Here is a 25,270-nt window from a genome sequence, read left to right as displayed (position 1 = left end):
ATTCTGATTTAAACTATTGAAATCAGTACTAGTATTAGCAATTTCCTATTGACAGATCAGTCAAAAATATTTCAGTGATTATAGAATCATAAAGTGAACAAAGAACAAGAGCTTTTCTTGCTGTTTTAAGTAGTCCAGAAAAACTTTAGTTTATTATATTGGTGTTTGACTTTGCAGGTCTCAGAAAAGGATGCGCTCAGTAAGTGAATTTGATATTTTTCATTTCTTCTGCTTTCCCCCTTCGGGAGTTCCTGTGGAGATGCTAATGACGATAGTTGACATGGATCAAAGGCAGACAAAACATAAGGGAGAAACCGCTGGCAGGAGCCTGGCTGATGGAATAGAAAGCCCCTGAGGAATCCACTCCTGAATGACTAAAAAGCTTCAGCCTAGGCTTTAAAGTTTGAAGTTGAATACTGGTAAGGAAGCTACCTTCTAACTTGCTGATGAAGCAGGGAGAAAGGTTCAACTTGTCAGAAAAACTGAAGCTTCCAGCCTTATTATGTTGAAATAGGAACCCACAGGTTATTCACTTCCCCCTCCTTTCCTTCTCAGCAACATAAGAGAGTTTAGGCTGAACTTAAGTTCATATAGCAGCACAAATCTCTGTGGGTGTGACTATGAATCTGTTTTTCAGATAGATTCTAAAGCTTTCTGAGGACGTGATTTATTTCTCTTCTTTCTAGGCCCTAAGCAAAGTTTTGCTCACCACTGCTAATCAGTACATTTGTTGACGTTGATGTAGTTTCTACTTTAACAAATAGAAAGTGAAAAAATGAGGGGTGCCTGGGTGGCTCAGTGGGTTAAACCCTCTGCCTTCCCTTAGGGTCATGATCTCGGGGTCCTGGGATCTAGCCCCACGTGGGGCTCTCTGCTCAGCAGGGAGTCTGCTTCCCTTTCTCTCTCTCTGCCTGCCTCTCTGCCTACTTGTGATCTCTCTCTGTCAAATAAATAAAATCTTCAAAAAAAAAAAGTGAAAATGAAGGACCTTTGTCTTTACTTGTGCTTTAGGAATTTTGACTGAGTACCTAGGATAGCTCAAAGTTGTTAATAAGCTTAAAAAGCACATGGTTACATGGGACATGCAACTAAAAGATGAGAGAAGTAGGGCTGGAAGGTCAGATTAATGTGAAACTAAAAGGGCAGCGAAAGCCAGAAATTAAAGTGGATCTTATTTTTTTTTTTAAGTTAAAACTTTAAATATAAAGAGGTAATTCCATTTGTTTAAAACACAAAACCATAAACCTTCACTTTCCTCTGCAAAATGAGTTGGATGGAGTAGAGTGTGAACCAGGAAATGCTCTTACGGGCCTTCCAGCACTGATATCCCGGAATATTACACCGTGTTCAAGATGCCAGCTTGTTGAGTACAAGGTTGCTAAATTTGATCATTTACTGTATGCATGTTAATCGACTTATGCATGTTTTCTTTCAGTGCCCACCTCCAACACCGGCCTTTCAAGACCGAATCTGATTCCCTGGACGGTACCCACAATTGGGCACAACGTCCTGAGGAGACGCCCTATAAATGCTAAATTAATGAATCCCTGTGGATTCTACCGCGCTTATTCGTTAGCTCTCCCAAGGCTAGATCCTGAGTCCAATTCAGGGCCAGGCAGAGGTCAAGATTCCTCTCTCCATCCGTTCCACACTTCCCTCCCCCCATAACCAAGTCTAAACTGGTGACTGCATGGTGATTAGCAGCGGTTGTTCTCCCTGCGGCAGAACTTAACTTGCTCTAATGATCTGGGGCAGGTATCTGACCCTAACAAAGCCAGGGCTGCGTAAGTCCCCAACCCGGAGAGAGCCAGGAATTGCCTCACAGCAGATCCAAAACAGTTAATCTTTGAAGACGTGGGTGGACCAAAGAAAGCCGGAACCCTTGGTTAGCCACGCAGTCCGTTGTAAAACCTGTCCCCCTCTTCCTCCTACAGTATCTTGTTGCTAGAGCAACCGTGGGCGTCACCAACCTGACCGCGGAAGTAGGACAAAAAGAGTACACGTCTTCAACCCTGGGACAGATCCATAGCGCAGGCGCTTTAATTTTCTCTGGCCGCAGCGTTCTTCCGTAGAAGTACTCTGCGTCTGCGCATTAGTTGTTTCGCGCCCTGGCCCGCGTATACGCCTGCGCAAAGGGGCAAATCGGGGAGGGTGGAGCTGGGTTATAGCGGTGCGCAGGCGCCAAGACTACATCCGGCGTGGTCGTCGTTGGGACGCGAGTTCGGGGATCGCGGGCCGAAGAACTGAGTGTGTAGTCATGTCGGCGTCGGTAGTGTCGGTCATCTCGCGGTTCTTAGAAGAGTACTTGAGCTCCACTCCTCAGCGTCTGAAGTTGCTTGACGCGTACCTCCTGTACATACTGCTGACCGGAGCGCTGCAGTTCGGTTATTGTCTCCTCGTGGGGACCTTCCCCTTCAACTCTTTTCTCTCGGGCTTCATCTCTTGTGTGGGGAGCTTCATCCTAGCGGGTAATGATTCTATACGTAATCGCAGTAACAGTGTTTACTTTGGTGCGCTGATTTTGTTCCCACAGCACCCTCCTTTATATCAGATCACCGTCATGTGAAGTTATGAGAGGAGCCTGCCCTGCCCTCTTTTGTGATCGGGGAAACTGAGGCTCAGAAAGGTTGCCACAAGCCCAGTGTCAAACAGCTGGAATTCTGGAGAAACCCTCTTTATGTTGCTGTTCAACTTGGTTATCCACTTCACTTCATATTGGTCCAGGAAAACTCCCTTTTCACTTAGCCTTAACATAACCTTTAAAGTTGGTAGACCTTTAAAACGGAAAACCCAACTCTGAAGCATCTCTCTCACCTCAGCCTCATCACTGCTAACTGCTAGTGAAACGATTCTGTGAACAGCGTAAGAAAAAAATAGGTGGTTTGCTTGTTGACTCACCTTTTTTTTTTTTTTTAAGAGATTTTATTTATTTGACAGAGAGACAGCGAGAGAGGGAATATAAGCAAGAGGAATAGGAGAGGGAGAAGCAGGCTTCCTGCTGAGCAGAGAGCCAGATGAGGGGCAGGGTCCCAGGACGCTGGGATCTTGACCTGAGCCGAAGGCAGATGCTTAATTGACTGAGCCACCCCCACATCCCTCCTACTTTGTGTGTGTGTGTGTGTGTGTGTGTGTGTGTATGTGTATGAAGCTTTTATTCTGTGCTGAACTCAATATTTATTCACAGAACTCTATTTTAGCAGTATTATTCTGAATCCCAGCATTTGATACCTTGTAGACTGCCATCTTTAATAAGAGCTGACTGTCCCATAAATTTTTTTTTTTTAAAGATTTTATTTATTTGACAGAGAAACAGCAAGAGAGGAAACACAAGCAGGGGGAGTGGGAGAGGGAGAAGCAGATTTCCTGTTGAGTAGGGAGCCTGATGCAGGACTCCATTCTAGGACTCTGGGATCATGACCTGAGCTGAAGGCAGTTGCTTAACCACTGAGCCACGCAGGAACCCCTGTCCCATAAATTTTTTTGCCAAAATCTGACCTTTCTGGCCCAGTAGGAACTCAAGTGAATGCTAAGTTCAGGCTTGGCCTGTGAGAGATAGCCAGTCCACTTTATAGGTGGCCTCCAGATGGGCCTTTCTGGTCACTGGTATTGCCTTCCCTCTGACTTTGAGAACAAGCATAACTCATTTTTCTTCCAGTGTGATTGTTATAAGTCAGACCATCAATTGTATTTTGAGTCTTAATACAAGGTACTAGCTTTGGGGGGGTGCATCAGATTTGTGTTTTTTGTCCTCAGTGAGTTTATAGTCTAGTTGGGGGCACAGACAAAATACAGCCTTAGAATTGTTCATTTATAGTGGTTCTTTGTCTGTAGAGCTATAGGATGCTTTTTATATAAATACTAGTTTAGACTCATACCAAAGGTACTCTGCCTTCTCTCTCAGAACTTAAAATATTTTAAGCCTAAGGACTTAATAATTTGTGCACTAGCCTGTTAATTGGATATTTCATTATGATCTTTGAGTTTTGTCCTAGATGACCAAGACCTGGTTCTCTGTGGCAGCATTGTGGATATCAGGAATTCAAATGTTACTATGGTCGTATACACCAGATTGATACACCACCCTTTTTGCTCCAGATTCCTGACCTCCTATCCCACTCCCCATGACTCCCCCTGCCCAGACTGTTTGAGACTAAGAATTTTATTGTTCAAACTGGAGAAGGAGTTTTGAGAACCTCTAGTGACTTTTGTTTGACGATTTTGTCTTCCATGTCTGCAAGGTTAGGAATGGGTGGGGCCTAAGTTGATTGAAAAGAATGTTTCTTACTGAAGTCACCCTGGCTTTATAAGCCTTTTAAGGTTAAGAATGCCTTCTCAGGGGCGCCTGGGTGGCTCAGTGGGTTAAGCCGCTGCCTTCGGCTTGGGTCATGATCTCAGGGTCCTGGGATCGAGTCCCGCATGGGGCTCTCTGCTCAGCAGGGAGCCAGCTTTTGTCCCGCATGGGGCTCTCTGCTCAGCAGGGAACCTGCTTTTCTCTCTCTCTCTCTCTGCCTGCCTCTCCATCGACTTGTGATCTCTGTTAAAAAAAAAAAAAAATGCCTTCTCAGGGCTACAAAAGAGAGTGTGATTTACTGAAGCGTGGGTGTCGACTACAGTTGTAAATTATTAGTGTGATGAAGCCAGAAGATTTTTTTTAACAAATAATTTTTTTTTTAAGATTTTATTTGATTTGACAGACAGAGATCACAAGTAGATAGAGAGGCAGACAGAGAGAGGGGAAGCAGGCTCCCCGTGAGCAGAGTCCTAATGTGGGGCTCGATCCCAGGACCCTGAGATCATCACCCGAGCCGAAGGCAGAGGCCCAACCCACTGAGCCACCCAGGCACCCCCAAATAATTTTTTTCTTATGCCAAGTCTTGTTTTTGAGGCTGTTGTAGCTAAAAATGAGTTGGCAGACTCCTTTCCCTCCTCCCCAGTGGGAAAGTCCTAGCTTGTCTTTGAAGACAATGTCTAAAAGGGCACAGTAATAGTGGAGTCAGTAAGGGGGATTGGGATTTCCAAAGCTGTTAGATAACAGGTAATTAGGCCAGAAAAATGAAAGTTGCTTCAGGAAAGGAAGTATTTTTTTTTTTTTTTAAAGATTTTATTTATTTATTTGACAGAGAGAGAGATTACAAGTAGGCAGAGAGGCAGGCAGAGAGAGAGAGGAGGAAGCAGGCTCCCTGCCGAGCAGAGAGCCCGATGCGGGACTCGATCCCAGGACCCTGAGATCATGACCCGAGCCGAAGGCAGCGGCTTAACCCACTGAGCCACCCAGGCGCCCAGGAAAGGAAGTATTTATGACAATTCATAGTTAACCATCAAAGGGTATCATTTGCATTTCTTTTGACAGCGTTGCCCTTACTAGGTCCTAACTCTTGTGCCATTTGTTAGCTCAGACGCTCAACAGGGAATGTGTTAATGGGAAATTTTGAAATTTGGAGTTTATTTGTTGTGATTATTGGGAAGGGAAGCCTTGTACTTGTTTATGGTGCTGGGTTTCTCATTTTCTGGTGGTTTGTGTCCTGTTGGAAGAGAAGGGAGGAGGCCTTTTGAGCTGGAGAATGGGAATTGTAGGAGATAAGGATGGTTTAGATAGTGCTGGATGCTAGAGCTTTGACAGGGCCAGGCCAAGGATTTTATTTTGTAGGTAATAGGGAAGCATCTAAGGAGTTTAAAAAAATTTTAAATCTAATTAATTAGTTAATTTTTAAAGACTTCATTTATTTATTTGACAGAGATCACAAATAGGTAGAGATGCAGGCAGACGCTGAGCGGAGAGCCTGCTGTAGGGCTTGATCCCAGGACCCTGAGATCGTGACCTGAGCCAAAGGCAGAGGCTTAACCCACTGAGCCACCCAGGCGCCCTTAATTTTATTTATTTTTAAAAGTTTATTAATTTTTAAAGTTTATTTATTTTTAAAGTTTATTTTTAAAAGCAAACTCTATACCCAACATGGGGCTTGAACTCACAATCCTGAGACCAAAAGTTACATGCTTTTCTGACTGAGCCAGCCGGGCGTCCTCCCCTCCCAAGCCCGTCCCTGCCAACTTTTTTTTTTTTTTTTTTTTAATTTGAGTAAGGGAGAGACTTAGAATTGGTGTTAGCCTACACTAGATGAATTGGAGGGAAAAGTTATTTAGTTTGGTTTCCTAATTTCTTTTTGGCAGTCTTTTTTCTTACATTCCTTCTGCATGTGTTAATTAAGCATATGCTCTTTGAAAATTGATCAGTGTATTTTTAACCCATATAGAATGCAATAACACTTTTAAAAAGCCTGGTGTTATTTGGTCTCAGTGGAAATGATCTATTTTCTTCTATTCCCTTATGGCTGGGAGACTTACCATGATTTTAAGAAGGAGCCAGAGATAGAAAATTGCCATTGAGAAATCTTTTTTTTTTTTTTTTGTGGATCAACAGTGAAAAGTATAGTAAGCTTTAAGAGACAAATTTCAGATTTCCTTAGCAGCAGACTGTTTATCTTATGGTTAGTTATCTCTAGCTGAGGACATCTGTCCCTTTGGTAGAGTAACATTCCCGTGTTGGCAGCCCTTCTAGTTTCCTTTTTTACCTAAGTGAAATCCCTCTTTCTGCTCATTCAGAGTGCTATTTAGGAGAGACAAGTGGAAAACACGAAGACTGTTTTTTAAATAAGTCTTTGATCTGGAAATCAGTTAAGTCATTTTTACAACTTCGTCTATTTTATTTTCTATAAGAAACAATTCTGGATTTTTATTTTTATTTTTATTTTTTTTAAAGATTTTATTCATTTACTTGACAGAGAGAGATCCCAAGTAGGCAGAGAGGCTGGCAGAGAGAGAGGGGGAAGCAGGCTCCCTGCCGAATAGAGAGCCTGATGTGGGGCTCGATCCCAGGACCTTGGGATCACAACCTGAGGTGAAGGCAGAGGCTTGACCCACTGAGCCATCCAGGTGCCCCTAATTCTGGATTTTTAAAAAATTAATTTATATTTTTGAGAGAGAGAGAGAGCATGTGCGCTTGAGGGGAGGAGCGGGGCAGAGGGAGGGGGCGAGAGAGAGAATCTCAAGCAGACTTCCTGTTGACCAGGGAGCCAGATGTGGGACTGGATTTTACCATCCTGAAATCAGGACTGGCGCTGAAATCAAGAGTTGGGTGCTTAACCGACCTAAGCCATCCAAGCTTTTTGGATTTAAAAAGAAAGAAACAAACAAACAAAAAAGTTTTGTTTCTTCCAAATTACAAATCCGAAAGCAGTTTGAATTTGAAAGGCAAGGACGCCTAATCCAGAGTGTTTTTCCCTCATGGGAGCTTTTGGGCCATGTGGACTGGGGGTCCAGCATTTCTTTGGGCATTATTTGTCGGATTTATGGGCCCTAATATCTATCATAACTGCTATCCAAGAGATTGGAAGTTTGCTAACCTTGTGCCTGAGAGTCCTGTTTATAAATCTTTCATTTATAAATCTTCCATAGCTGTTGCTCGCTTTCCATCCTCAGTGTCTCAGGCTCTCAGGACCTCTTGTCGAGACCACTGGAATCTTCTTCATTCCTCCCCCAGGCTTGATTTGACTTGCAAATCTGCTCATGCCTCTCCCTGTGGAAATATAGTCTTGTGGTTCCCAGTGAAAAATTAAAAATCTTTTTTGTGACACCAGGCTCTTATCTCCAGCTTCACCTCTTACCTCTGCTTCCTCTATATTTTATACCCCTGCTTTATTGAGTTAACTTGGTATTCTCTGAAGATACTGTGATGTCTTAAGCTATTTTTACCTTGGCTTGACTGCCTGGGAAATTCCTTCACTTCTTAGACAACTCAGCTCAAGTCCTGCTTCCTTTTGGAACCCTTCCCTGACTCTTCCAGCAGATCTGGGTCTTTTTTTCCTATATGTTTTACCTGTCTGGGGGGGAAAAGAGGGTGGAAGAGAGGGAGGTGTGGCACGTTGATACTGCGCTGTATTTGTTTTTGTGTCTGTCTTCTGGAAGGTCAGCCCTTTGAGGATAGGGGCTGTCTTTTCATCTCTGCATTGTTAACTGCTTAACACTGTAAAAATTAAATTGTGAGTGCACCTATAATAAGTAAATGAATACTAAGCAGTTATGTGCCAGATTCTCTGCCAAGGTACTGAGGATGAGCTGTGAGACATACAGACATGGTCTCTGCCATTCCAGAGTTTGTAATCTAGTGGGAGATACAGATAATTGGCTATAGTGCTGTGATGGAGAAGTATTGGTGAAAAGAGGAATACAAATGGACACTCAGCTTTGCCCAGTGGTCCTATAATAATTCTCTAATATCTTAGCTTTTCCAAAATATGCATCATAAGTTCTTTTGACTTTTCCATATGTCCTCTCTTCCTTTGTTCTCAGTTGATAATCTTGTTTTACCTTTTTATTTTTTTAATTTTAATTTTTAATTTTTTACTAAAAAGGTAGACAGGAATCCTTTCATCTTCCCAGTGAGAAGTCATATAGCAGCTCATTTGCACCTGTACCTCTACTCTTTTACTTCCCCTGATAATGGTTGATGTGTCCCTTTTCTGTCCAATGCCAACAACGCCTTCACTTGGGCAGAAGAACCAATGTTCTCTTGCTTCCTCAGGGACTCAACCTCTGCGATCATCTTTCCATTCTGCATTATTAATATCTCTCTGCTGGATCATGCCCATGGTACAAGCATGCTCTGATATTGCCAAAATAAAAAGTGTTTATTTGGTCTTAGATGCCCATCTAGCTGCCATTCTGTTTCTTTCCAATCCTCAGAGAATACCATGAAAGAATAGTGTAGTTGCTCTTTCTGCTTTCTCACTTTCCATTCATTCCTCACCCCATTCTTGTGGTGGTCTATTGTCACCACTCTGGCTCAACTACACTTACCATCTTGACAAACCTAATGGCCATCTTCCTCACCTTGCTTGATTGCCCAGCAGCATTTAGCATTTAATATTGTTGGCTGTTGTCTTCTGTGTGGACTTTCTTCTTGAGGCTTTTATAGCACTCCTGGTTGTTCCTTCTCACCGCAGTGGTTTTTCCTTCCTACTCTTTGTGCTGGGTGCTTTGCACTCTGAGGATATGGAGCTAGACCTCCTCTGGTCTCTAATTTTTTTTTTCCGTAGGCGAATTTAAATAATGTCTATATAACTGTAATTTACTACATTTACGTTTTTAGTTCTGACCCATTCTCTGTATTCCAAATTAGTAAATCCAGTTGCCCACTTGACATCTTCACTTGATGTCTGATACATAAAACTCCAAATTGAATCTTTCTGCCCAGCCATCTGCCTCTTCAGTCAGTACGCTGGTTGAAGCCTTGATCCCTTATTTCTGTTATTTCCTACGTCACATCCATTTCATCAGCAAGCCCTGTCTTCTCCAAAATATAGTCTGTATCTCTTCACTTCTGTTTGTTTTTACTACCATTACATGACTCTTCAGCTCCTAAGTGGTTCCTATGCTCCTTTAACTCCATAAACCATTCTCTGGTGCAATTCTAGCAACCTTAACAATTATAATTCAGATTATTTTACTCATCTGTTCAAAACTCTGAAATGCTCAGGTGCCTGGGTGGCTCAGTGGGTTTAAGCCTCTGCCTTCGGCTCAGGTCATGATCCCAGGGTCCTGGGATCGCATTCTGCATCGGGCTCTCTGCCCAGTAGGGAGCCTGCTTCCCTTTCTCTCTTCTGCCTGCCTCTCTGCCTATTTGTGATCTCTCTCTGTCAAATAAACAAGTAAAATCTTAAAAAAAAAACCACAAAAAACAAAACTCTGAAATGCTCTATTGCACTTAGACTACTTCCAGACTCTTTCCTGAAGCTTACACAACCCCACAGGATTTGGCCCTTGTCTCCCTCTTGCTCTTGATCGCTATAGTCTAGTTAGTCTGACCTATACCTAGAATATGTCAGGATTGTTCTTGCTATCTGGAATGCTCTGGCCCCAGATCTTTGCATGGTTGTCTCCTATCTTTCAGATTTTGGTCTTAAGTAACATCTCTTAGATCTTCTGTGACTACCAGATAAAAATAGCTTCCCGGTCACTCTCTTATTACCTTCTTTTATTTTCTTCACAGCACTTACTACTAAGTGATACTTCCCTTGTTTAGTGCTTACTTACTTGTTTTTCTCTACTACAGTGTGAGATTCTTGGGAGCCAGACTCTTGTTATTGTGCCATGTTCCCAGTACCTGGGATGATGCATGGCACATAATAGATGCTCAGTAAATATTATGCTGGATGAATGAACATTTAAGGAGATAGATTAAATTAGGATGTTTAAATGAAGCAAGCTGCCTTAGGAGATAGTAAATTTCCATCTTTGGAAGTGTTTAGGGAGATAATGAAGGATCATTTGTGGAGGAGCTTTTTGAACAGATGTTCTTGGCCATTTTTGTATCCCAGTGTGTCTGAGGAATAAGACACCCTTGTCAGTAACACAGGTTCTGGAAGGTTTGTAATTCTCCACCTGGGGATGCTTGTCAGATTCGGGAAGTGGTGAGTGTACTTTGGAAAACTTCCCGGGTGATCATGCAGCCTCCCCCAGAATGCTCACCCCCCACCTCCTCTTGGGCATTGTTTATCAAAATGGGTGTTGGTCTTTATAACTCGAAGGTCTTTTCCATCTCCATCGGTCTCTTAATGTTGTCATTAAAATAAGCTGGGTGACTGTGACCACGGTAACCGTACACCTCAGTTCATTACCTTATTCACCCTCATGGGGAGCTTCTCTTTTGTTCGTTAAAATTCCTGAAACACTACTCTATCCCTAATCTCCATCTCAGTAGCCACTGTTAATAGTTTGGTATCTCATTCTCCAAATTTTTCCTAGGTTCCAACTAAAAGAAATGAGAAAATAATGATACCTATTTTTTTCTTAAGAGAAATATGGAATGGAATAATTTTTTTTTAAAAGATTTTATTTATGGGGCACCGGGGTGGCTCAGTGGGTTAAACCTCTGTCTTCGGCTCCGGTCATGATCCCAGGGTCCCGGGATCGAGCCCCACATCAGGCTCTCTGCTCCACAGGGAGCCTGCTTCCTCCTCTCTCTCTCTGCCTGCCTCTCAGCCTACTTGTGATCTCTGTCATATAAATAAATAAAAATCTTTAAAAAAAAAAAAAGAAAAAAAGATTTTATTTATTTATTTATTTGACAGAGATCACAAGTAGGCAGAGAGGCAGGCAGAGAGAGAGGGGGAAGCAGGCTCCCTGCCAAGCAGAGAACCCGACCCAGGACTTGATCCCAGGACCCTGGGATCGTGACCCGAGCCGAAGACAGAGGCTTCAACCCACTGAGCCACCCAGGTGCCCCAGAATGGAATGATTTTTTAAAAAAGATTTTATTTATGCAATTTGATACAGACACAGCGAGAGAGAGGGAACACAACCAGGGAGAGTGGAAGAGGAAGAAGCAGGCTTCCTACCCAGCAGGGAGCTTCATAAGCAGGGCTCAATCCCAGGACCCTGGGATCATGACCTGAGCTGAAGGCAGATGCTTAATGACTGATTCACCCAGGTGCCCCTGGAATGGAATGATTTTTTTGTCTTTTTTTTTTTTTTTTTTAACTTAATATATCTTGGATATCTTTGCTGTAGAGAATTTGTCTTTTTTTTTTTTTTTAATAATTGCATGGGATTTCATTGCATGTCTAGTGTAATTTATTGAAATAATTCTCTTGGTGACATTTGGACTGTTTTTACTTTTTTTTTTTTCAACTTTATGAACATGCTGTTAGAAATTCTTTGTTCTGTAAGATAAATTCCTTATTCAAAAAGTAAAAACATTTTAAATATTAATGCATATTGCCAGTTCTCCCAAGTGGATGAACCAGTCTGTACTCTCCACGGCAGGATTTTAATTGGTTGCCCTTGCTTCAGTCAATGTCCTTCATTATTTTGAAGGGTCCAGGTGCTTGAAAAGATCAGTGGTGTTTCCACAGTGTTTACATGCTTAAGCATAATGAAAACTGTTGCCGTGGTGATGGCCTCTGGAGAGCTGGTCTGGTAGTTTTCTGATCTTTGGGTTAGATCTCAGTTCATTTTCTTTCTTGGTTGGTGATGGAGCGGATGCTAGCCTGAAGCAAATTTGGGTTTTCTTAAGTGGCATAATTATTTAACACAGGCATAAAGACATTTTGGGGAATTGTATTCCTGGAGCTTGCTTTTCGTCTCAAATGGTGACCATGGCTAGTGAATTTATCAGGTTGGCATCTTCAAGGATGTAGAATGAGGCAGGAGAGAGTTCTCGGTCAAGTTTATATAGTTTAGGTCTCTTGCATTTTTTGGGAGGAGCAACTGCTAGAACTTTAAGATCAAACCTTATATTTATTAGGTCCTCATAGATAAGCAATCTTATATTTATACTGTGTGCTATCCAATATTATACACATTTTATTAGAACGTAATCCACAGTTTTACAACATTGTGTCATTTAGCCCAGCCCCTTTGTAACTTCCTCACCTGCATCCCAATTGAGGTATAATTAGAAACTGAAATCGGGAGATAAGATAGTTCTGAAGATATTTTGGTTATATCTATCTTTTCTGAGTAAGCTTTTGGTTTTTAGCCTGAGAAGTCATACTTTCTTTCTTTAACAAGAGCATAAAAACATAAGTGTACAATCATGAATTCCTAAATTTACCCATCTAGCCTGCACACAGAGCAAGCTACAGGTTGTTCCTAGCACCTAGAGGCCTCCTCCTTGCACTTTCACAGTCATTGCTCCTCCTCTGAAAGATAAAAACCACTATCCTGGTCTGTGTTACTATAGATTGGTTGGCCTCGCATTAAGCTTTATATAAATGGAATCATACAGCGTGTCTTTTTTTGTGTCTGAATTGTGTTACTTAACATTGTATTTGTGGAATGCGTCCATATTTTGAAGTTCTTTTTTACTGCTGTATAGTATTTTATTGTGTGCATATGCCATAATTATACCCCATTTACTGTTCAGAGACATTTAGAGTGTTTTTAGTTTGGGGCTCTCATGGGAATCGTTCCTTTGGATGCACTTACGTATCATTACTATTAGAATTATTGAAACATAGGGTAGGGGTGTGTTCATTAGCAGTATATGTGTTTTATATTTCTAGATAATCATTTTCATGTTTTGCTTCTTGTGCAGTTTGCCTCAGGATACAGATCAACCCACAGAACAAGGCAGATTTCCAAGGCATCTCCCCAGAGCGAGCCTTTGCTGATTTTCTCTTTGCCAGTACCATACTGCACCTTGTTGTAATGAACTTCGTTGGCTGAATTATTCCCATTTACTTAATTGGGGAGTAGGAGACTAGAAGAATGTAAGTACTGATCATATCCCTTTCCCCATAATGTTGATTTTAGGAATAGAAATTGAGTGTGGCTGGTTTTGATTATGGTTACCAAGGTTCCCATATTGCTGATAAGACACTTGCAGAATTTTCTGTCAGAATGCAAAGTATGCATAATATCATCATGATTCATCAGTGCTGCCTCTTTTGGTCATTGCCTTCCCTTCTCACTGTTTTGCAAATCATTAAGATAACAGAAAATAAGTTTGCCTCTAGCTAATACATTAATTTCTACATCAATGACTCCATGAAAACAACTAAGATCTTGGAAGAGACGTAAACTGTAGGTTCTTCCTGGAGATTTGCTCCATATTTTTTTTTTTTTTGCTCCATATTTTTTTCTGATTTTGATTTCAGATAACTTAAATTGTGGGGCCGTTGTCCACCCTCGTAACTAGTCTAGTGCTTATACCTTATATGGTGCATATGCCATCCAGTACATGCTGAATGAATGACTGTGGCCATTTACTAATAATGTGTGTACTAAAGTGGAAATAGATGGGGAATTTGGATTGGCCTGGGAGAAGACTTTAAAATCTACGATGAGATGTCATTTGGTTCATTTGTCATTTTCCTTTTATTCACAGTAGAGTTCCTTTTTTTTTTTTTTTCTAAATAAACTCCTACGTAGAATCTCAGTCTATAAAACAAGCAGTGGAGCTGGAGTTGTTCTCATTGACATAGCTGAGAAGCCCTCTGTGCTTGGCCTCTCTTTCAGGGGTGATATGCCCTTCGCTTTATCCCTCCCTTCCAAGCAGAATCCTAAATCTCTAAGAAGTATGTGAGTATTTTCCAATCTGTATGTTGACCTTATTATTTTGCATATGAGAAAACAGAGGCCTTCTGTGGCCAGCAAAGTGGTTGCAAAGTAGTGCCTTAGACAGTGGTGCTCTTGGCTTAGTGCTCTTCTAGTAGCCCACCTAGCTTACTGATGATGAATGTGCTCTTTTCTGTGCCTTTCCACTACAAAATTGAGTGTTGTTGCTGTTGGGTGGCAGATAAAGAAAGAACTTTAGGAAATGTTATCTTTTTTGGGGGAAGAATTTCTTTCTTCTTTCTGTCACTACTTAGAAATCTATCATTTTTAGGGGCACCTGGGTGGCTCAGTGGGTTAAAGCCTCTGCCTTCGGCTCAGGTCATGATCCCAGGGTCCTGGGATTGGGAGAGCCTGCTTCCTCCTCTCTCTCTGCCTGCCTCTGTGCCTGCTTGTGAGCTCTGTCAAATAAATAAATAAAATCTTAAAAAAAAAAAAGAATTCTTTCATTTTTGTACTAGTTAGTAATATAACACGTGAATTAGCAACCATTTACAAAGTGTATGCAGTAACGTGACAAGGACTGTACATCAGTTTTGGCATGAATGAATCTGTTAACTGGTATTACGTTACATGAGTTCTTTCTATTATTGATAATCGCCTCAAAAACAGTTCTGTTAATTCATGTAAGGTTTCATTTTTGGTAGTGGCAAGTTAACAGAAATGGTTTATTTCAGTGAAAAAGTTTGAGAAGTACTTCTTTCTACTATTCTTTATTTAAAAAAAAAATTATTTGACTAAGAGGGAGAGTACAAGCAGGTGGAGTGGCAGAAGGAGAGGGAGAAGCAGGCTCCCCACTGTACAAGGAACCGGATATGGGGCTTGATCCCAGGACCCAGGGATCATGACCTGAGCCAAAGGCAGATACTTAACCACCTGAGCCACACAGGTGTCCCTCTTTCTACCATTCTAATAAAATTTAGCTCTTTGGACACCTGATCAGGACTTGAGTTGTCCCCCGTCCCTCCCCTTACCATTTCTTCTCTGTGCCATTTAGTGCCTTGTTACCAGGATAGTAGGAGAGAAGGCCTATGAACACACCAGTTAAAATTCGGCATAGTTAAAGCCACAACAGAGTGCTGTGGGAGTCTGAACACAGTGCTGTGGGAGTCCAGAAAAGAGAGCTATGTGCTCTTTGGGAGCGGAAGCAGCAGACAAGGTGTCTGAGAATGATAACTCCTTGAGCAAAGCTAGAAAACCAAATCAACATTGACCTTACATTTGACAAACCTCATGAGTCACTTTTGGGCTCTCTGATAGTAACCTTTCTGGAAAGGTCCTAAGGTCTAACTGCCTTACTTTAGATTACTAAAATTATTTTTTCTAGATGAGTCATGTGTGTTTAGGAAGGGAACAGAACAAACAATTCAAGGATGTTCTCTAGGCTCAGGGAGATACCAAAGCATGGAAAATGATTTCCTAGGACTGTCATGATTGGAGGAGGACTTTGCTGCAGAGAGCTCAGTATTTCAAAATTATGACAAAAACAGAGACAAAAAAGCAGGCTCAGCAGGAACTGCGTACTGCAGACCATATTAACAACTTACAGCCACCTGTTCCACTGGGAATTACGGGCCCAAGGTACAGCAAAATCCTCCAGTGCCAGATTACAGTGTTAAATCATTCTTTAGAGCATGTGCTCATTGAAAAATCCTTCTCTCTGGGACACTGCCCAAAAGGTTTTTCACTGAGATCTTTCATTTGACATAGGTTACATTGTCCTGCTTTTAATTCTTAAACATAACATCTTTTTGCCCTTCTTATGTGCTTCTAACCCAGCTATGTGTGTAGTGTGCCAAAACACTTTTAAAATAATTTCCAAGTGAGTTGTCAATATTTATACCAACTTAGAAGGTAGAACAAAACAGATTGAACCTTCTCCATACTTGCCAGGTACATTGAGGGTTGGGTATAAAAAGAATAAACATCTGTAATGTACTGCTCTTGCATGAATTGGGGGATGACATTTAAAACCAGCGGCTACACTCTGAAAAAGGCAGATCAAAAGAAAATGGCATTGAGTTGAAAAGATAAATTTATTCAAGGAGAAGCAAATAAATTAACAGTGAGAGCTCACCATGGGTCACACTTTAAATGCTTATTGTTCTGTGTCTTTATTTTCAAAATAAGCTCATGAGGATAGGTTTGTTCATTCCATTCATAGATAAGAAAGTCTGATAATCCAGTCTGACTTCAAAAAAATTTTTTATACCCCATTTTTGCTCCAGTTTGTTTACTTCAAAGTATTTGACAATTTCAGTGTTAAAGAAATGTTTAAAAGGTTATCATTCTCTCATTATTATTCTTTATTGTTCTTGTTATGATAGTTTAAAAAATACAGAAAAGTACAGAGAATAATGTAACCAACCACTACGGGGAATTAAGATTTTGAATAGATCAGGGGTACCTGGGTGGCTCAGTTGGTTAAGCTCAGGGTGGGATCAAGCCCTGTGTCTGGCTACCTGCTCAGCGGAAGTCTGCTTCTCCTTCTCCCTTTGCCTCTCCCCTCCCTGCTTGTGCTTGCACTTTCTCTCTCTCTCTCCGCTAAATAAATGAAATCTTAAAAAAAAAAAAGTGTTTTGAACAGATTAGACATTGTAGATTCAGCTCAAGTTCCCTTTGAGTCCTTCTCTAGTCCTTGTTCCTTCCTTCTGCTGTAAGACCTGAGCTTCATGACAGTTTCTTTCACCCAGGCCTGATGTAAAACCTAGGTCTGTTAACATAGCCTTTTCCAACCTTCAGCCTTTGTGGTCTCCTGAAAACACATCCTGCGGTAAAAGAGCGGCTCAGTTGGCAGCACTGGTTTATATAGGTGGCTATCCCAAGGGCCAAGAGTAAATTCACGAGATAGGGTGTGTCTGTGTGTGTGTGTGTGTACTTTTATTTTTTAAATGAGACTTACTTTGAGATCCCTTTATTTTAAGCAGTCTCCACACTCAGCATGGAACTTGAACTCATGACCCTGGGATCGGAGTTGTATGTTCTGCCGAGTGAGCCAGCCAGGTGCCCTTCCCATGATATTTTTTAGATTACCATAAAAATGGAAATGCAGAAGTAAGAAACGCTCCTCATGCGCTTTGGAGTTGCCGATCAGTGTCTGGTACTTAGGTGGCTGTGTATCTGTTTTGAATGAATGTATGACACAGAAATTCAGTAGATTTGAATATATTAACATTTACATAGTATCTAAATATTTTCTGTTGTTTCTTCATGTCTCTTTGTGAAGTTCTTTTCAAAAATTGTCAGCTTATGTAAGGGGTTCTGAAGGGAATTGAGGAGAAGAGGGACATAACTACATAGTGTCAAAGTTTGGGAAGGAAAATTCCTGATGACATACATGGCCCCTGGATTTGAGGAAAAGTGAACCAGGCACAAAGGGACAAGCTGAGTTTGGGAATATGCTCAGCCTGGAGGGAGTTTTGTTCGCCAAATTTTCAAATGCTCATGTTAAAATCTTGTTAGTGTTGCTTTGTTTTTATAATGGAGGCCATTCTCCTACAGATCTTTAAAAATTCATAGTGTTTAATCCTGGCTGGAATAAGGGGACTGACAGGGCTGGGCAGAACAGAACTCTGACAAGCAGGGCTATTTACAAACAATTGCTGTTGACTTTTCGAATTTTTTTATCAATAAAGTACCGTAGTCCCCTTTTATCTGTGGGGATATATTCCAAACCCCCAGTGGATGCCTGAAACCACCAGTAGTCCTGAACCCTACATACACTAGTGTTTTTCCTATATATATATATACCTGTAGTAAAGTTCAGTTTATCAGTTAGGCACAGTAAGAGATTAACAACAGTAACTACTAAGAAAATAGAACGATTATAATATTATACTGTAATTAAAGTTTTGTGAATGTGTTCTCAGAATATCTTACTGTCCTGTGTTCACCCATCTTGTGATGATGTGGGATGATAGAATGCTTATGTGATGAGATAAAGTAAGGGAATGATGTAGGCATTGTGACCTAGTGTTAGACTACTATTGACCTGACAGGTCAGAAGGTGGGTCATCTGCTTCTCCTGTGATTGATTGCAGTGACTATGAATACCGGGGAACTATTGTGTGGTGGCCTAGAAAATTACCTGTGGAAGGGAATCTAAATATTATTATTTAGGCTCTACTGCCACCTAGTGGGGTTGTAATTTCATTTGCCGAGAATGTACTACAAAGCAAAAGAAAAGTTGAGTTGTGGGGGGGAAAACACTAAACTAGATTTGTGATAAAATCTAGTTTCTTTCTAGTCACCTGAGGGCAGCAGAGGTCCAAGTGGGCTTAGATGCTGGTTGGGGGTTGCTTTATATTCTCACCAGAGGTGGGCAGTGTGGAGTTAGGCACAAAAGGTCATTCGACCTGAAAGTGGCCTACGGATTTTGTTACGACCTCAAGTGCGTGGAGACCCACTGCTTTTCCCTTTAATTTCTTTTCTTATCTTGTCAGTTCAGGAGTTCCCTTTTTGGTTCATTCTAGATCTTATTTGCTCCCAACATGACCTCCACTAGTAATAATCTTTAGTTTTTTATTTGTGGGGAACTGTTCAGTTTTTATTCCACTTTATCATTGACATTTCATCTTATGTTGAACTAGTTCTAGCCACCAAATAAGTTCCCAAAAAGGGAACTATTTTAAATTTGAGGAATGTTTTTTGAGCTAAGCACATGGTATGATCTTTTTTTCACTACCCCCTTTTTCTCCAGTCGGAGAGGGAAATGAATTCTTAAGCCATTATTCTTAAAACCCCGAGTTTGCTTATTTTATTTACTAAAAAAGCCACTAATTAATGACTAATTAGTGATTGAGCTCTATTTTGTATTTGGTCTGTTTAAAGCTACCCATTAAAAAATATATCAAGTATTGTTATGAAGTACATTGCTACCCTAATTCCTTGTGTTATTTCTCCATCATTGCTGCTCACATGATTCCTTCTCCATGTCATCCTTGCTCCCAAGTTGTATAGGACTTCTTCTGGGGCCCACTGTGTACACCTTTAATGCTGCACTTAACAATAGTTAATGAAATTGTTCATCTGCTTTCCTGTCTCTCCCACTGAACCCTTGAATTCTCTGTAGGCGTAGCACAGGGCTAACAGTCACTGTGCATGTTTGTTGAATGAGTGTATGAATAAATAATTTCAGCCCTAAGAAAATGCTATGAAAATAGCTAAGTCATTAGTTACATGGATGCTAACACATGGAAAATGCTGTGGAAGAAAGGAGCCAAGGAAAAAATTCGTATGAAGGGCTGTACGGTGGGGTGCAAGTATGAGACTAGAAGTTGGAAGACTTGCATTGTAAATTTTGCTCTGTTAACTAGTTGATTGGACACATAAGCTTGTTTTTGAGGCCTAGTTTCCCTGTCTGCACAATGAGGGAATTGGCCTGGATGCCCATCAGTCTCTTAAAGCTGCTACATCCCGTGATTATTAGAATTCGTGATAGTTCTCTCATTGTATTTGAGACGATTCGTGCCATTTGTGTGGATCCTCAGTCGAGCTTTTCTTTTTTTCTTTTTTTTCTTGAGTTGTTGCTTTTTATCTGTATTACCAGATTTCCATCATCCATTCACAGGGGGTGGGAAGTTAATGTGGCCATATGTAACAAAATGCACAATGTTTGTGTAAGATCTTTTACAAAATTAGATTAACATTTATAAAATGTTTTATAGTTATCACATTACTAGGCTTATGGGACTCACACTCCCAGAAATGTTAACTCATGTGATCCTCATTGCCCACCCTGTGAGGGAGGTAGTTGAATAGTAGCAGTCTCATTTTACACATAAGGTAATTAAACCTTGGTGAAGGGGGTACCTGGGTGATGCAGTTGGTTAAGTGTTAGCTCTTGGTTTCGGCTCAGCTCCTGATCTCAGGGTTGTGGGATTGAGCCCCGCATTGGGTTCTGCACTGTGGAGTAGGTTTCTCTCTCCCTCTCCTCCTGCCCTTCCCTGCCTTACTAGCATCTCTCTCTAAAATAAATCTTTAAAAAAAATAATGAATCTTAAAAAAAAAAAATCTCACCCAGCATTCCAACATGAGGAAGCTACCCATCAAAATATACTCATTCCAACATGAGGCTCAAACTCATGACCCCAAGATCAAGAATCCCATGCTTCATTGACTGAGCCAGCCAGGCTTCCAACCCTGGTGAAATTTGTATTAACTTGTCTAGGCTCTGGAGCTAGTAAGTGACCGAGTGGGAACTTGATAACAGACATTTTGATTCTGAACATTTATATTCCTTCTCCTCTATTATGTCCGGAGACTTGGATGATGAATATCTACGTCTTGTTAAAAGGTTTTCATTAAAAATATTAAACTTAAATTTTTTCAATGGGAGAAACTTAGGAGAGATGATAAGAAAAGATGAAGGTAGGCTATTTAAAATGTTTCTGTGGGGCACCTGACTGGCTCAGTTGGAAGAGCGTGCAGCTCTTGATCTCGGGTTCATGAGTTTGAGCCCCAGATTGGGCATAGAGATTACATATATATGTAAATTAAAAAAAAATGTCTGCAAAGTCAGTCATCTTGGGGTCAGAAGACATGCAAGAGAATGCAGCTCAGGAGACCTGACCTTATCTAGAGAGGATGACATAGGCTCAGTGCTTGCTAGTAGAAGTCGGCAGTGTGGAAGTGTTATAAGTCTGCTCCATCCAGTACGGTAATCACTAGTCATGTAGTTTTGTTTGTTTTGCTTTTTTAAAGGTTTTATTTTTAAGTAATCTCTACATTCAGCATGGGGCTTGAATTTATAGCTCTGAGATGAAGTTAATGCTCAAAAAAAAAAAGTCGAATATTCTACCAACTGAAGCACTGAATTTTTAATTTTACTTAATTTTAACTAAGTTTGAATAGCCACGTATGGCTGGTGGCTTCAGTAATAGACAGCACAGCTCTTGACAGATCTGTTAACCTACCAGGTTATCACTTCCTCATCTATAAAATGAGAGGCTCACAGCAGCTCATGTGCAAAAAGCTCCTGCCATCTTTTGAAACCCATGATCTGTGCCTTCTGAAATTATGATTCAGATTGAGTTCGGAACCTAGAATTTCTGCAGAATGGTCTTGATTCACATTTTCTCTAATTTCATTGTTAATTGGGTGACCAGGATATCCAGGATGAAATTGATTTGAAGGAAAATCAGTATTTGAGTGTATCTGCTTAGTGCTGGTGTCTGAATAGAGACACTGCTAGAGAAGAATGCAGATTCCAAATAGAAATGACCCTGTCTGGTGTTGTCTTTTATATCTATACAGAGAATAATTGTTTTTAACTTTGCTTTGTGCCTGGTTTTCTTTTAAGATGATTAGAACAGATTGATCAGATGGCATGGTCTTTTCTGCATGGGTGAAATAGACTGAAGGAGTCATGTGAACTTTTCTCAGTAGGTGTCTCCCATTTTGCATGTCTCGGTCTCATGGGAAGCAATTTTATTAGTTTCCTGAAACCTTTATCCCCTGGTTTGCAGTGGAAGCATTCTTCTGAGCTGTTGCATAGTCCAGTTTTGTTGAGTTAACATTTCAAAGAAACCTAGATCCTCTGTTTTTAGAATACTATCTGGTAAATGTAGTTTTGTCTTAAAAGAAGGGAGCACATCTTTGTTGAATAGAATTTTCTGAAAACCACTATCAAAGAGTCTTAATCCCATGAGTCATTTTGCCTTCTAAATCGACCAGCCCCAGTATGTGAGATTTATTTAACTGTTTTAATACTGAGAAGCTCAAAACTTGACTTTTGTACTAAACGAGGATTTCTTTTATAATTCTTTGTTAAGGCTTCTCACTGAAATGGCCTTGTGTGTCTGCTCTCACCTTGGCTATTAGAACTGAAGCACTCATAGTACATAGTCTGTAGCCAGGGAGTTTGCTTTAAGAAATCTGATGGAGTGGGATGCCTGGCTAGCTGAATCCATGGAGTATGCAATTTTTGATCTCTGGGTTGTGAGTTCGAGCCCCATGTTAGCTATAGAGATTACTTAATTTGAAAAAACAGAGTCTTTAAAAAAAAGAAATTTGATGGAGTATAAGTAGGTGAGTTTTAATAGGTCTGTTTGTTCTTGGTTGGCACTGTGAACGCTTTCTGTTCCTTGTTTTTTGTTCTTTCTTTTTCTTATAATTCTGATGTAGGAATGTTTTACAATTCCGTACCATTTCTGTGAGTACTGTTGTTAGTAAAATAAAAGCACTCTGGCTAGAAGTCTAATAAGATCTTTCCTTTAAGCTCTGTTGCTAGATAGAATCTGCAGATCACCAGAACTAGTAGGCAAAATACAGTGATGCCCTCTTACCTGCCAGGGTAGCCCAGCACTTCTGAAAGGATGTGTTTTCCAATCTTTTTTTCAAATCATGACACCCAAAGAAGATTGCAGTCTTTTAATGGCAAATGGCAGGAAAAGTGGCTACTGATGGCTGGAAATATTGGCGCCCCTAAGACTATGGAGTCACTTTCTGGCCGCACCCGTATTGTAGTGCACTAGGCCAGCAGCACTCCTGGAGGGACTAGAAAGGAAGCCTGGGTTTGCTGGGAGAGCGCTCTGTCTCACTAGGCACAGATCGCAATCTCGTGTGGCCTGCAGCAATGTGGCTGCTTCCCTTGGAGTTATCCTCCACCTTCTTCTTGCCAAAAATAACCTTATCTTGCAATGAAAATGAAATTATTTCTTCTATTTGGGTCCTTTGTTAAATTCAGGATAGAGAATTTTTCTCTACTTTTTCCTTCCCTGATTTCTTCCTTTTACCCCCTACTTTCCAACTGAAATTTAGTTCTTTGTATGCTTTCTCGATCCAGAAAAGCCTTTGAGGCTAAGCTGCAGCCCCTCTCACCTCTATGAGTTTGGGAGCTAGAGAGGTCAGAGTGACTTAGAGAAGATCATGCACTTTATTAATTGCAGAGCTGGAGTTAGAACCCATACCTGCAACTCCTAATAAGTTTTACCTTGATGTGCCTGGGATTCAGATTGGAACATTCATTTTTATTTATTTATTTATTTATTTGTCACGGGGCGGGGGAGGGGGCGGGACACAAGCAGGAGGAGTGGGAGAGGGAGGCTTCCCACTGAGTAAGCAGCCTGATGTGGGGCACTATCCCAGAACCCTGGGATCATGACCCAAGCTGAAGGCAGACACCTAACAACTGAGCCACCCAGGCACCCCTGGAACATTCATTTTTATGGATACCATTATAAAATGTTCGGTGAAAAATATTTGCTTTATTTTGGTTGTTCTAGCCTGACTTCACTATTGTCTAGAACTTGGGAACCCCATGATTGTCTTTGTGGGTTCAGAATTTAGATTGAAGGATTTAGGACCTTGTCTTGTAGTATTGTAGGACATTTCTAAAAACCTTGAATGCCTCTCTTACCTTTCTGCTTCTTTCTTTTAGGTTCACTTTTTGATTTCCCCTGGATGAGAGCTTTTGAGATGACAACTTGGACATGTGGGTGTTCTTCAGATTTATACTGACCTGCCGACTCTGATTGGGACTGTAGGTGGCGAGCCCAGAGTATTTCCCTTGCTTCTGTGTTAGAGCAGCTTCGTAATGAGCATTTATTAACATGACCTCTGCTTCCCATTAAATGTAATCTTTTTGGCTTCCAAATTAAAAAAACTCCATGCCACTCCTTCCTGTGCCTCTGGCTCTCTCTCTCTCTTTTTTGGTTTTTGTTTTTATTCTTTATTGGTATTAAAATCCTTCTTTCCCTTCAGTCCTCCGCAAAGCTCTTTAGGAGTTGATCACTTGCAACTGTGAATCTACTTCCATGTTTTCATTAAGTATGTCTGAATTTAATGATGAAAGGCAGGGCTGACAACCCTGGGAAATGACAGTCCTTTGTCTTTTCCCTGAGGCTGGTAATCCTTTACTAATCCTTCACTTGTTATAGGTGGTTTTATGCGTGTGACACAATGCATTTCTGGAACTGCATCATTAAGCACTTTGTTAGGAATTGAACTGGGCTGGTGCTTCCACATTTACATCTGTTTCAACTTGCTTTGGTGGTGAAGTGAAATATGTGATATGCAGTGTCAGCAAGTGCAAAAGTGAGACTTGTGTATCCGTTTGTTGATAGGACACCGTCCTCTCCAAACCACTTGCACAAATATTCTCTTATTTTGTTAATGCAACTGTCTCTGGGGGTCTAATCCTCATTAGATATGCGAAGGAATTGAAGATGAGGTTTGTCACTTGGTGAAGATCAGAAGTCCCAACACAGCTTGTGTAGAGCAACAGAGCTGCTGGCTGAAGTCAAGGCATATTTATATGTATCATGCTAGCAACCCTGTTTCCATCTTGGGTGCTATATATAGGACCTAAGTTATGCTGAGAATTCCCCTATTTAAATTTAGCTGACTACTGAGATGATGAGTTATGCTCTAGAGGTTCTCCAGCTTGGCTGCCCATTAAAATTGCTTGGGGAACTTAAACGTGAGATCTCAATGCCCAGGTCATAATCCCAGACCGATTAAATGAAGATCTTTGAGGGGGACATCCATACTTTGTACTTGAGGGGGACATCCATACTTTGTACAGCTACCCAGCTGATTCTCACGTGCAGCCGGACTGGAGGAGCCCTGGTCTGGATTCTTGCTACTCAAAATGGAGTTCACTGATGAGCAGAACCACACAGGGACTTAATTGAGAAGGAGGCTCTCAAGCCTCACCCCAGACCCTGTGGAAGCAGAATCTTTAACATGGTCCCATGTGATTCGTGTGCATATTAAAGTTTGAGAAGCATTGAGCCAGAGCAGTGGTTCTCAAATTTTGGTGTATTTCACAATTCCTAGGAATTCTAGTTCACGAAAATTATGACGGTGCAACATAATTTGCTTTAAATCATATACAGATAGAGCTTTATCAGGAGGCTTCTAGATTATTTTTAGTCTAGATTGTTAAACAGGTTATTTTGTATAAAAAGAGTGTCTGACCTCTGAGGCAAATGGGTTGTAAACTGGGAACAAGAATTTTATCAAGGAAGGTCCCCTGGGTGGCTCAGTCAGTTGAGTGCCCAACTCCGGGTTTTTCCGCTCAGGTCATGATCTCAGGGTTGTGGGATCAATCCCTGCATTCAGGCTCTGTGCTCAGTGAGGGGTGGGAGGTCTACTTGCTATTCTCCATATCCCTCCCTCTGGCCCTCCCCCTGCTCTCTCACTCAAATAAATCTTA

General features: G+C 41.1%; 1 protein-coding gene across 1 annotated transcript; it reads left to right on the top strand.

Annotated features, from left to right (window-relative positions):
• The first annotated feature begins 2,169 nt into the window (after positions 1–2,169).
• On the top strand, positions 2,170–23,731 carry DAD1 (defender against cell death 1). Its single transcript, XM_032343784.1, has 3 exons — positions 2,170–2,468; positions 13,094–13,268; positions 23,492–23,731. The coding sequence occupies exons 1-2, from the start codon at positions 2,258–2,260 to the stop codon at positions 13,222–13,224; spliced, it is 342 nt and encodes a 113-aa protein (XP_032199675.1). The 5' UTR covers positions 2,170–2,257; the 3' UTR covers positions 13,225–13,268; positions 23,492–23,731.
• The last annotated feature ends 1,539 nt before the right edge of the window (positions 23,732–25,270 follow it).

This window comes from Mustela erminea, chromosome 5 (assembly GCF_009829155.1).
Source record: "Mustela erminea isolate mMusErm1 chromosome 5, mMusErm1.Pri, whole genome shotgun sequence".
Classification (NCBI taxonomy): Eukaryota; Metazoa; Chordata; class Mammalia; order Carnivora; family Mustelidae; genus Mustela; species Mustela erminea.
This window is presented reverse-complemented; position numbering and strand designations above follow the sequence as displayed.

Excerpts from the sequence above, each read along its gene's own strand:
- DAD1 (XM_032343784.1), top strand. The coding sequence starts at position 2,258 with ATGTCGGCGTCGGTAGTGTCGGTCATCTCGCGGTTCTTAGAAGAGTAC. Across the intron at positions 2,469-13,093 it reads GGGGAGCTTCATCCTAGCGG|TTTGCCTCAGGATACAGATC; the intron begins GTAATGATTCTA and ends CTTCTTGTGCAG.